At 36.8% G+C, this 14,048-nt stretch overlaps 1 protein-coding gene across 1 annotated transcript in view; it reads left to right on the plus strand.

The window, feature by feature from the left end:
* The first annotated feature begins 1,506 nt into the window (after positions 1-1,506).
* ABCB1 (ATP binding cassette subfamily B member 1) overlaps positions 1,507-14,048 on the plus strand; it is a 68,168-nt gene continuing 55,626 nt past the window's right edge. The window contains exons 1-7 of the mRNA XM_070727439.1: positions 1,507-1,589; positions 2,266-2,360; positions 4,274-4,325; positions 6,092-6,236; positions 8,105-8,141; positions 11,519-11,710; positions 13,161-13,332. Coding sequence (XP_070583540.1) covers positions 2,272-2,360; positions 4,274-4,325; positions 6,092-6,236; positions 8,105-8,141; positions 11,519-11,710; positions 13,161-13,332 — 687 coding nt within the window. The 5' untranslated portion in view covers positions 1,507-1,589; positions 2,266-2,271. The remainder of the gene's footprint in view (positions 1,590-2,265; positions 2,361-4,273; positions 4,326-6,091; positions 6,237-8,104; positions 8,142-11,518; positions 11,711-13,160; positions 13,333-14,048) is intronic.

Genomic DNA, 14,048 nt, shown 5'->3' on the forward strand with positions numbered 1-14,048 from the left:
GCAGGCAACATTTTCTAGGCGCCAGACAACATTTTCTAGGCGCCACTGGCGACCAGGCGCCTGGGTTTGTCGAACCTTGTTTTAAAGGCTGTTGCTGAATTGTTCAATGAATTATATCTTGATTTGAGATGTATAGTATCAAAATAAGTAGAAATATTTAGCTAAATAAATAAGTAAATTATGTAACCTTAATAAGTTGTGGGAGTTTTATCACTAGAGGCTTTCAAGAAAAGATTGAACTACCATTTGTCAGAAATAGTGTAGGGTCTCCTGCTTGGGAGCGGGGTTGGACTAGATGACCTCAAGGTTCCTTCCAACTCTATAAAACTGTTAAATGAAGGACAAAGCGAAAAGGAACTTAGATGAAAATTTTGCAACACTTCCATGGAAGGTACCTAGTAAAATATGTAGAATGAAGTCTGAAGAAACAGTTTGTAAGTCTTTCATTGTAACTCAATACATACTGGAAATATTAGGAAAGTTGGTTGGTGTAAAATATGGTAGCTAGCATGTTTTCCAATGTGCAGTTTTAAAATGACTTTTTTTTTTTACCATGGTTGCATCGAATGATTTTATTCGGTCCAACATACTTAAAATAATGTTTTGAATTAAAATATTTCTTCATGAGTCCTACTTCTCTTACATGCTCTATCATAGGTTCTTTTGGCCTGAGCTTAATCCCTGGTGTTTTCATGAATACATGCTGTACAAGGATTGTTTTTTGTTTTGTTTTGATACCAATTTGGTGTTTAGTATGTCTTTAGGTACCAACCAAATCATAATCCTACAGAAGGTTCTACTAATAAAGCCCTAACACTTGGAATCAATATAGATATAGTAATTGAGAGCCCAGGGAGAGCATAAGTGTAGTTAACACAAGACATAGAAGCCAACTCAGTGATTTAGGCCTATTATTCTGTATCAGCCCTATCACCTCACAGGCTTATTATTGTAGAAAGAAGTAGGAGGAACTATAATCCACACTCCATGAGAGAGAAGGGAGACTTCTGTCAAGTAACATAGCAACACTGTTCTCTCCCTGTCTTTTCTTAAGGTTTTTTTTAATTCTCCTTTTATTTATATTATTTCTTAGCTCTGCCTTTCCTGCAAATATTTATTCCTCTTTTGTTCTTTATTATATGTAGAAATATTATATATATATATATGTTTAAAAATGATCGCTCCACTCCTACCATTCACACAAGAAACCGCAAGAGATTAGGACATTGATGTTATGATCACTGTTTGGAGAAACAAATGCTGATCTTCAAAGGCACAAGCTTAAGGTAGGGGGTTTTTTTAAGGGAAGAGTTAGAGAGCAAGAGTTCACAAGCGTCAATTCAAGCTTTGTTAAATATTAGTTATGGCAGAGGTGGAGATCAATTAGCATGAACTTAGCTTTCCAGGGTAGAACAAGGACGAAGGGGAAGGGCAATTGCTGTCAGTTGTCATCCACAATAAGCAGTTCCTTTATAACAGCTGGGTGTAACTGAACAAATTCTTTCCAACAATCTACAGCCTCTGATCACATCTCAATCCTTAGGCTCCGAATAATTCAAAGACAAAAGGCAAATAATATATCCAAAAGAGTAAGTCTGTGTTTTTATCTTTTTCACTGAATTATATAGACTGTGCACTTAGCTACCGTGTTTAAAAAGAGGGGGAAAGATAAGATATCTAAGTAAACTGCTATCCTAAAAGGACCCTGATGTTTCTCTCCCCAGCTGAACTTTCAGAAGCCAAGAATCACAATTTTGTCATGTTTGGGTAGATGATTTTCATTTTGTTAACAAAATGAGCTATTAGCAATTGCAATGGCAACTTTTACGATAGCAGGAAAATATGAATTATAAAATTGTAAACAACTTTCCATCTTTGCTGTTACTGGTGCCTTTCACTTTTTATTTATGTCATTTTGTGCATCACTTCTCATTTTTGTGTAAACTACTGTGAGACCTCCTACTACAAGAACATCCTCTTACCGGCTAATATTAAAATTTGGATACAGGTTCCTGAAATAATATCCAACATTCTGATCTCTTGGGATTGTTCCAAGCACAGAAAATATATAAATGTATGGAGCAAAAGATAATGCTCTACTTAATCAAACAAATTACTGAATAATGGAGTTTAATATTATTCACATTGTTTTTAAAAATTCTTAAAATTGTGCATGTTTCTGTTGTTGGTTTAGTGGCAGTATACTCCTTTATACAATAAATTGGTTTATCATTTGATTTCCTGAAAAAATTATTTTTTATACAGGTAGAAATGGTTTCTGAAAAGGAAGGAAAGAAACATATTAATGGAAATGTTAATGATGAGAATATTGCTTTTGAAGATGCTTCTGGAAACCAAAAGTATGTCTTTCATTTTTAGTTGGCTGATTTTTCACATTTTAAGTTAGTGCATTTATCTGCTTTATGCCGCTCAATTCTTTCTTTATTAGAGGGCAAACATCCATTTAAAATATACCACTTTTCAGGCTTAACTTCTATATTCAAAAAAATTGTTATCACATCATGGATTATAAGATAAATACAATATTCTATTTATTATTATTAAATTTGTTTGCTGCCCACATAGAAGTGATTTTTTTATTTTCTATATACCAGTATTTAGTGTTGTGAATTTCTTAGTATATCTTGTTATTCATCTGCTGTTCAAGGGTGTTGGGATCCTCCATAGCTTTTTTGAGCTTTCATTTTGGTTCAGCGTTTGTTTTTCTCTATTTCAGTCTTGCTGTGTTTATTTTTTCCCCTTTACATTTTAAATTTTTTTGTTGAAAACTGCCTACCTATAGATTTTCAACAAGACAATTATTTTTTTTTCAAAAATGAAATATTATTTAAGAAAACACTGTGTTACTTATATTCTGCATCATCATAGGCTTCTGACAAACTGGTGAAAGGTACAAATATAGCTGGCTATTTATACTGCATTTGTGTTTGTTTTTGGTAGCTAAGAACATTCAGTGGGACAAACATATCAGAGCGCCACTTTCGGCCCCTGCTCTCTGTTGACCCTATTTGTAGACATACAAATTGTAGACCCTATTTGTAGATTCTGCAGTTTTTCCTTATCATTTGCCTCTGGGCTAGGACAAAATACACCTGTGTTTCACATAGAATCTGGCCACACAGAATCCTGGAAATAAGAACTTTGGTCTTAATAAATTGTCCACTTCTTTATAAGTATAGAATCCAGGATCCTTATATTGTTGTATTTATACATCAGTTGATAAAGAGAAGTTCCTTTAAATCCTAGCTGGCTCAAAAGTCAAAATGACTTCATAGACATATAATGTCAGGCAATTAGATTATAAACCATTAATGGCCATGTTTACTCCGCACAAAACCAAGCAAAACATTTTATGGTACAGTGAGCAAACTCAGTTATCAAAATAATATGAAAACTTAAATGCCTTTCTCCTGTTTGACAGTTTGATCACTTTCAAATAATAAAAATAATACTGTATAATTATTTGAGAACTCATTTATTTCAGTGAGATTTAGCTACATTGCATTTTTCCAAAATGAAAAAAAATATCAAAAAATCAAAGAGATTAGGCTTCAGCATTCTCATGTATCAATATTGAATGAAATCTTTAAAATATAATATTTGTATTTTATAGCATTATTTGAGAAAAATTACATGGAATAAGAATACATAAGTCACTCTATAGTGAGATGGGCAGCAAATAAATGTAATAAATAAATAAAATAAATCAGTTATACATAGGATCATAACTTAATATACTACGTTATTTATTAAGTACTAAGAATTATTTAATGTGATTATTTATTTGAATCTATTAAATTGAATCTAATTTATTAAGTACTAAGAGTTACTTAATGTGATTATTTATTTGAATCTATTATGATTTAGGTTCATTAACAGAAAATCCAGAACCAAAGAAAAAAATTCAAAAATAAACAATAAAATAGCACTATATAGTAGTAATTAATATTAAAATGAATTTTGAGAAACCAACAATTTTGAAAACACCTTAAACATAGCTCCTGATACTGTTACATTGTTTCAAATATTATAGTATGCTATTTCTGGGGGTGGGGGGGTGGATTTTTATTCTTTTTGTTGTTAACATAATGGAATAGTGCAGATTTTAAAGCATCCCAGGTTAGGATCATGAGCACTTTCATTTTCAGAGAAACAAAGTATTAGAAGTACAAATTATGTTTTGTGTTTATTATTTTAATTGTATAAATGTTTCTTTATAGAAAAAATAATATTTGACTATATTATTTTATAGGGAGAAGAAAAAAATCAAGGAAAAAATTAAAATGGTCGGCCTATTTGCAGTGGTAAGTTTTAAAATTAGGTTATTTTGTTATGTTTTGGTTCATTGGAATCAATCTTGATTTCTACTTCTACTTCTAATTATTTTGTTTTGTTTTGGTTCATTGGAATCAATCTTGATTTCTACTTGTACTGCTACTTCTTGGCAAGATTTCAGGAGTTGTTTGCCATTGCCAGCTACTTAGAGGTGACTTGCCTAGAATTATCCTGCTGGCTTTATTTTTTACGCAGGATTAAAACTCCCAGTCTTAAATTTCTAACCTGATGTTTTAACCACTGCGTGAAAACTCATTCTCTTTTATAATTTACAATTAGAATAGCAAAACTTTTAAAACATTTGTGTGTGCATGTATTCAATAAAACTAAATAAGAACATTTATTCTGTGGATATTATGTGAAATTTATATTCAGAAATTTGTATTCAGGCTATTTTTTTAAGGAAGGTTCCAGATAACATTGTTTTAAATCAGGGATCCGGAGCACCCAGTCCGTGGACAAGCACCGGGAAATAGGGCCTTACAAATAAGCAAAGCAAAGCCCCATTCTCCGTATTTAGGCACCATGTGAAACCACGTTCCTTCTGGTCCACAGAAAACTTTTCTTCATGGAACTGGTTCTTGGTGACCTAATGGTTGGGGGGGTCACTGTTTAAAAGTATTAATATAAACCATATTATATTATGTTATGTTTGCTTAATTTAATGCAAGAATTATATGAAAAAATAAAAAAGCAATGAATGCTGCTTGTTAGTTGTGAAATTATCTCATAGATGTATGTGTTCTAGTTGCATGTCCAGTCAACGAAGCAGTGGAAGTGATGTGCCGGGGGGAATTATTGACCTCCTCAGAGAGGGTCCGCAACTTGGGCGTCCTCCTCGATCCACAGCTCACATTAGAGAAACATCTTTCAGCTGTGGCGAGGGGGGCGTTTGCCCAGGTTGCCTGGTGCACCAGTTGCGGCCCTATTTGGACCGGGGGTCGTTGCTCACAGTCACTCATGCCCTCATCACCTCGAGGCTCGACTACTGTAACGCTCTCTACATGGGGCTACCTTTGAAGAATGTTCTGAAACTTCAGATCGTGCAGAACGCAGCTGCGAGAGCAATCATGGGCTTTTCCAAATATGCCCATGTTACTCCAACACTCCGCAGTCTGCACTGGTTGCCAATCAGTTTCCGGTCACAATTCAAAGTGTTGGTTATTACCTATAAAGCCCTTCATGGCACCAGACCAGGATATCTGCGAGACCGCCTTCTGCCGCACGAATCCCAGTGACCGGTCAGGTCCCACAGAGTTGGCCTTCTCTGGGTCCCGTCGACTAAACAATGTCATCTGGCGGGACCCAGGGGAAGAGCCTTCTCTGTGGTGGCTCCGACCCTCTGGAATCAGCTCCCTCCAGAGATTAGAACTGCCCCTACCCTCCTTGCCTTTCGTAAACTCCTCAAAACCCACCTCTGTCGTCAAGCTTGGGGGAACTGAGACATCTCCCCCTGCCTATGTAGTTTTAGTGCATGATATGACTGTATGTATGTTTTTTATATTGGGGTTCCTTGTTTTTAGATTTTTTAAATGTACAATTGCTATTTTAGATTTTAAATTATTACATTTGTCAATACATATTGTTCTTTATCACTGTTGTGAGCCTCCCCGAGACTATGGAGAGGGGCGGCATACAAATCTAATAAATAAATAAATAAATAAATAAATAAATAAATAATAAATGATAGTTATCAATAAGTGGACAATTTTTTGCCTTGTGTTTTGCTTTACAGTTTCGTTACTCCGATTTCCTGGATAAATTATTAATGATAGTGGGCACTATTTTTGCAGCCCTTCATGGGTCTTCCCTTCCAGTTATGATGATTGTTTTTGGAGATATGACAAATACCTTTGTTGGATCTGGAAATCTTCCTTTAGGTAAGAGGAGTCAATAACGTCATGAAAAGAATGCAAAATAGAGATAATTGAAGCATGTATCTTTCACAGTGGACCTCTGCCAAACGTTTTGTAAGTTTACTGCTGTCATTGGCTAGATCAGCATTCTATTCTTAAATTGCTGACCAGTGGCTGTCCAGAATGGTATACGGTCTTCTAACTGGGCAGGGGATTGGACTACAATACCTCAAGATTTCCAACTCTGTTATTCTGTATTGTATATGTAATCATCCATGTAAAACTGCAAGAGAAGAAACTTAGACAAACTACATGATAAACATGATAAATATAGATCAATATATCTAGCATCAATAATAAATGCTGCATACAAATTAGAATCATTTACCAAAACTGGATTGAGTGTAAAGAATAACCTTTGGAACGTTTAAGCAGTGATAGAAACATAGGAAACTAATCTTATGCCAAATTAACTTTGGAATCTTCTTGGACAAGGTCATATTCCAAAAATAGAGGGGACAAAAATTAAAAATAGCTGCGTGAGCCACTGAAAATCATATGCAGCCCCATTTAGTAGTGCTGTAAAAAAAGGACTGTCATTTTCAAATAAATTTATATTTTAAAATTCATTTAAAATAAATATATACATTTAAGGTCAGAAGTAAACATTTTGTGGATAATCTGGGGGACATTTCTTATTTGTTATTTGTTACCACAAATTAGAATTTTTCTTTGTATTATAAAGGATAAGTCTATTTTAGAATGTACACTATATTTTTAATATTTTCTGTTATCAAATGGCAAAAAATCATATTACCTATGTAGGACATATGTAGTCAGAGCGGATTCTAAGGGCTACATAAAGCCCTAAGCCTTAGTTTGTTCCACAACCTTAGAACATTTAAACAAGACTAATTAACTCCTTAAACAGAAAGTCCTAATTATTCTCCAACAGAACTTTTCTGAACGTTATTATTTCCTGCTATCGACAGAGAACTGTGTATACAAGAGATAGCAGTAATATTACTGTTCCTATTTTCTCTAGGATAATATGGCTATAGGTAGCCCTCATTTAACAAAAATAGTCAAGACAGGCAGCTTCATTTGTAATCAAAACAGTTACTAAATGGGAAAACATGTAAATGTGTTTATGCTTTGCTTTTCCCCACGTCCGCATCCTTTGGAATGCTGGAATAGTTAGGAATGAGAGAATTGCTGTTTATTTACATTGATTGGAGAGAAAGGAATTACAAGAGAGTAAGCAGGCACACAATGGGGAATGTTTACTCTCTTGTAAACTCTTCCTTTCCAAACCTTCTACTCTGTGAAGGAGGAAAGAAAAATGCACAGGACAAATGCATACTAACTGTTTGGAATGGTGAATACATGACAGACAGAGACAGAAATTGCACAATCGGTAAATGTGCACCTTGGTCTCAAATTATATTTTAAGCTGCATCATAACTTGACATGGTCACTGTATGAAGCAATCAATAAAAGGGGTCTATCTGTAGGGCAAAAAAGGTCTAGAATCACAAGCCAAATTGATAACATAACGTTGCACGGCTTCAGTTGTCTATCTGAAAATTCTATCTTCTTTTGAATATTATATTCTACATATTTTTTTCAAATCATGATGTGCACAGTCATTCAAAATGTTACTAAAAAACAAAGTTATTTCTTTATTAAGAACAGAATTTCAGGAATAACCATAAGGAATCTTATCATGCAACTGTTATCTTGATGTAAACAAATGATGCCATTTAATAATTCATACAGTTTAAAAAAATCTAATAATCTTGTGACTGGGGATAGTTTTGCGGAAGTATTGTTAATTTCCCCTTAATATTATCTTTACTTGATTTAAACCATTTTTTCTTTCTTCTATTTAGCTAATGCTACTCAGAGTCTAGAAGAACAAATGACAAGGTACTTTAAGTTAATATATATTGTTATACATTACATATTTGACATGTTTATATAGGTTTGTGTGTATAGTGTAATACATGAGATTTTCATTTAAAATTTTAATATTTTTTAAAAGGATTAAATAACTTCCTATAATAAAATGTGTAAGTCTGGATACAATGCAAACATTGAAGTTGCCTTTACTGTAAACAAGCCATGTTAGTCTCCAGATTAGTTATTGATGATAATATTGACAAAATTGAACGGGTCCAAAGACGGGCTACAAGAATGGTGGAAGGTCTTAAGCATAAAACGTATCAGGAAAGACTTAATGAACTCAATCTGTATAGTCTGGAGGACAGAAGGAAAAAGGGGGACATGATCGAAACATTTAAATATATTAAAGGGTTAAATAAGGTCCAGGAGGGAAGTGTTTTTAATAGGAAAGTGAACACAAGAACAAGGGGACACAATCTGAAGTTAGTTGGGGGAAAGATCAAAAGCAACATGAGAAAATATTATTTTACTGAAAGGGTAGTAGATCCTTGGAACAAACTTCCAGCAGACATGGTAGATAAATCCACAGTAACTGAATTTAAACATGCCTGGGATAAATACATATCCATCCTAAGATAAAATACAGAAAATAGTATAAGGGCAGACTAGATGGACCATGAGGTCTTTTTCTGCCGTCAGACTTCTATGTTTCTATGTTTCTATGTTTCTATATTCAGAAAACAAAAATGAAAAAAAGCTGATTAAGGAGATTCCGCATTTTGTCAGTAGTCCACAGATCCTTATCTCAATAGATGCACTTTAGTTAGCTGCAGTAAAGCAAGCAAGTTGCGGTGCTCATAAAATAATATGCCAGCACAGCATATGAAGCTATGATCAGATCCATCATGTTAACTATCCCAGGTAGAAGAACTATGTTGTATTTGTAACTTGGACTCTAGAGGCAGTCATTTGAGGGCCTGATCACTACCAATGTTTTGGGCTATAACTCAGATACAGCCTGTTGAAACTCTGTGTCAATAAATCTGGAAGTCATAAATTTAAGGGATAATGCCTTAATGTGCATTCTGATAGTGGTGACGATCCAGAATCTGGGGCAGTGATTCAATCCAATTCAATTTATTAGATTTGTATGCCGCCCCTCTCCGAAGACTCGGGGCGGCTCACAACAACAATAAAATGATATTCTAGTGAAAACAAATCTAATATTAAAAAGCACATAAAAACCCTATCATATTTAAAAAGCAAACAACACATACATATCCAAACATAAATATAAAAAAGCCTGGGGGGAAAGTGTCTCAACTCCTCCATGCCTGGCGGTATAGATGGGTCTTGAGTAATTTACGAAAGACAAGGAGGGTGGGGGCAGTTCTAATCTCTGGGGGGAGTTGATTCCAGAGGGCCGGGGCCGCCACAGAGAAGGCTCTTCACCTGGGGCCCGCCAAACGAACCTTTTTTTCCTCGGGTGCTAAAATGGAATGAATGTGCACTATCATGCATGCCCGAGTGCATACACCCACAATTCAATACTTGGAGAGGGTGGAAACAGTTTCCCCACCCCCTGGAAGCTCTTTGGTGGCTGGAAATGGCCTGTTTCCCAATTTCTGATGGGCCCAGTAGGCTCATGTTTCTCCCTCCTCAGGCTCCAAAGTCTTCTTTGGAGCTGGGGGAGAGTAAAAACATTCTCTCCCATCCTCCCAGAGGCTCGCTGGAAGCCAAAAACGCCCTCCCAGAGCCTCTGTGTCAGCCAAAAACCAGCTGGCTGGCACACACATGCATGTTGGAGCTGAGCTAGGCAACAGCTCATGTGCCAGCAGATATGGCTCCACGTGCCACCTGTGGCACCCGTGCCATAGGTTCACCATCACTGATCTAGGAAACTGGTGAATACTTCAGGTAACTGCATCCTGTCCCACTGTCTCCTTGCTCAAGGCTACAATGGGGAAGGATGCTGTGTGGGGGGATGAGGCAAGTGGGGAGGTTGGAGCTATCCCAGGGCCTTTGAAATTTCCCCTCACTTTGCTTTTCTGCCTTAAAATTCAAAGAAAACATGTTTTCCTCCTGATCAGCTGAGTATAATTGCTAAGTCGGAGTGGCGCAGCAGGTAGAGTGCTGTACTGCAGGCCACTGAAACTGACTGTAGATCTTTAGGTCAGCGGTTCAAATCTCATCACCGGCTCAAGGTTGACTCAGCCTTCCATCCTTCTGAGGTGGGTAAAATGAGGACCCGGATTGTGGAGGCAATAGGGCTGGCTCTGTTAAAAAGTGCTATTGCTAACATGTTGTGAACCGTCCTGAGTCTAAGGAGAAGGGCGGCATAAAAATTGAATAAATAAATAAATAAATAAATAAATAAATAAATAAATAAATAAATAAATAGAATAACTAACTAAATAAAATAAAATAAATAACTGCTGGTATGATTTTTATAAGTTGCTGTATATATATGTGTGTGCGTGTGTGTGTGTGTGTGTGTGTGTTAGTCCTTGCCACAGGCCAGCCCTGCAGGAAGTAGATCTGCTCCTCCATGCAAAATCTCAAAGGCTTTGTAGATCCATAGAGGAAGGGGAACCTGGCCTTCCTTGCCCTACTCCATGTGGGATAGTTTTCTTAGAGGTTAGCGTCCTTCCATTTGAGGGAGAAATACATCTCCAGGAGGAGAAGTAGCAGAAAAACGGGGCTGCCATTTCCAGAATGGAGAAGAGTGGCACGGGGCGATATAGGCTGGTGAGAAAGTGCAGATCAATGATCATTGAGCAGTGGAAGCAGTGAGAGAGGGAGGGGGAGAGAGAGCGATCCGATATAACCTTGGAGTATTGTGGCAGCAGTGGAGTTTCATGCTGCTCTGACTCCGCACACCAACTCTCCCATGGCTGTCAACAGAGCCTCAAAGAGGGCCAGGCAGCCAAAACCACCACCCCAAGGGCAATGCAGAGAGCCCATCAACGGCTTCCAGAGCTACCACCATTGAGACCATACAATGCAGGTAGTGAATGGGGAGCAGGCAGTATGAGGCAGCATGGCAGGTGGAGATGGCAGTGCTGCTGGGCAAGTTAATTTTGGGGTGGGGAGGCGGTGGACCCCGATGATGTGTCATTCCCTCCTGGCCCTGAAACGGAGGGGAACTGGGTAAGGGGACTGAGTCTCCCCCGCCTATTCTCCATAGCATGGCTGTCCATCTTGAGAGAGATAAAAGGAAAGAGGCAGAGATAGATTGTCAAGCAGAATATTTTTTTGGTCATGTCTGACATGTTTCTTTAGTTGTTTGCATTGAGTATATTTTCTACATTATGGTCAATCCCTTTCTTATGATTAATTATGATGCTACAGATAAACATACGTTGCCTTCTTTAATTTACCTCTACAATATTTTATTTCAGTTATGCGTACTGGTATTCAGCCATAGGAGCTGGAGTTCTGGTCTCTTCCTATGTATACATTGCATGTTGGACACTTGCGGCTGGCCGCCAGATCAAAAGAATTAGGGAACAATTTTTCCATGCCATTATGCGGCAAGAAATAGGATGGTTTGATGTAAATGATGCTGGACAACTAAATACACGACTTATAGAGTGAGTCCACATTTCATGTTTTTTCTTCAGTAATTAATTTAATTTATCGATTTGGTTAGCTTTAACGCTTTAAATCCAATTGCCTAGTTTGTGTTAGTAAAATTCAGCTCTGAATTTGAGTAGTACAGTGTTCCCTCGATTTTCGCGGGTTCGAACTTCGCGAATAGCCTATACCGCGGTTTTTCAAAAAATATTAATTAAAAAATACATCACATTTTTTTTCTATACCACGGTTTTTCCCGCCTGATGATGTCATACGTTATCGCCAAACTAATAATTTTTGCAAATAAATAACAAAAAAATTAATTATTGTTAATAAATAATTATGTTTATAAATATCAGGATCACTAAGTGTCTTATTCAACGGTGAGTACCAGTAATAATGGTGAGTAAATGGTTGTTAAGGGAATGGGAAATGGTAATTTAGGGGTTTAAAGTGTTAAGGGAAGGCTTGTGATACTGTCCATAGCCAAAAATGGTGTATTTACTTCCGCATCTCTACTTCGCGGAAATTCGACTTTCGCGGGCGGTCTCAGAACGTATCTCCCGCGAAAATCGAGGGAACTCTGTAGTACTAGATGAGAATAGGATTAAGATTATCTGCATTCTATTGGTTACCAAAATTAGGATGTCCAAGGGAAACCTCTGCTTTAAATTGCCAAACTAAAATGTATAAGCATCTTTAATTCTGCTTAAAATCTCCACCAAATTCATTCATTACTTAGCAAAACTAAACAAAAGTTAGCATAAATACCTTACATTAAATACACTTGACTTTTATATAGAATGCTTACAAATTATACTTCTTCCAGTTCATTGTGTTTTTCTGAACTCCTTTATAATTTTCCCCTTTATTCAGAATACAATGAATGTATATTTTTGGGTAGGGAGGAATGTATATTCTACATCCATGTATTCAAACTGTGCTGTATCAGGAGTGGGTTGCTCCCGGTTCGGACCAGTTCTTAGAACTGGCAGCACCGGTGGTGGGAAGCTCCTCCCATCCATCTGGAATGCTTCTGTGCATGCGCAAAAGTGTTGCACGAGCACGCTTGCGAACCGGTGGCAAAATTATTTACAACTACAGTAGTACCTCTAGATACGAGTTTAATTCGTTCCAGAAGGGAGCTTGTATGTCGAACAACTCGTATCTGGAACAAATGGCTTTAGACTTTGCTTTTCCCCTCCGAGATAACCAGAAGCAAGGATTCTTGCGCCACCTAGTTGACGCTCGGCTCGTATTCCGAATTTGAGCTCGGGTCTGGAACAAAAATTTCTCTCCCCTCGTGGCTCATAACTTGGAATACTCGCATGTGGAGCAGCTCGTATCTAGAGGTACTACTGTACCACTGTGCTGTGTTGATAGAACTGAAGTACTTCAGAAACCCAGCAAAAATGCATCTTGCTAGTGATTTTCTTGCCCTAAATATTTGCTCTAATTTCTTTTCAGTGATGTATGTAAGATCAACGAAGGAATTGGTGATAAAATTGGAATGTTGATTCAGGGAATATCAGCATTTCTAACAGGATTTATAGTTGGATTCACTAAAGGATGGAAATTGACTCTTGTAATCCTTGCTGTTAGTCCTGTTCTAGGACTCTCTGCTGCATTTTGGGCAAAGGCAAGTATACTTTTGCTTAAAACTAATGATATAGTACATAGTTGTATAATAATGGTATATACGCAAAAAAACAGAATACCTTATGCCACTACTTGAAATTTGGAGCTTAGACAACTTAGAACTACACCATCTTAAGTGCAGTACATAATCTGCCTGTCAATGACTACTTCAGCTTCAACCACAACAATACACGAATACACAATAGATACAAACCTAAGGTAAACAGCTGCAAACTCGACTGCAGAAAACATGACTTCAGCAACTGAATGGTCAATGCCTGGAATAACTTACTTGACTGTGGTTTCTTCCCAACTCCCCAAAACTTTAACCTTAGACTATCAACTGTTGACCTCAGTCCATTCCTAAGAGCTCTGTAAGGAGTGTATATGAGTGAACCAACGTGCCTGCCATCCCTGTCCTAACGTTCCCTTTTATTCGTATTCGTTTCATATATTCATAACTATGTTTATATCTGATATCTAACACACGCTTGACTAATTAAATAAATAAAAAAAATTAACTCCTTTCAATCATGAAAATACCATCAGGGTTCCCTCTAAAATGGTGTTTTGATTGCTTCTGTGTTTCATGAAATAATAACAGGGATAATATATGCCTGTGTCCAGAGATTGCATGTTATTATCAAAATGTTCTGGGTGACCGAGGATGTAATATACATTCTTTAGGAAAGAAAGAAGAAAAGCATTATTTCATTG

The sequence above is a fragment of the Erythrolamprus reginae genome, chromosome Z (assembly GCF_031021105.1).
Source record: "Erythrolamprus reginae isolate rEryReg1 chromosome Z, rEryReg1.hap1, whole genome shotgun sequence".
Classification (NCBI taxonomy): domain Eukaryota; kingdom Metazoa; phylum Chordata; class Lepidosauria; order Squamata; family Dipsadidae; genus Erythrolamprus; species Erythrolamprus reginae.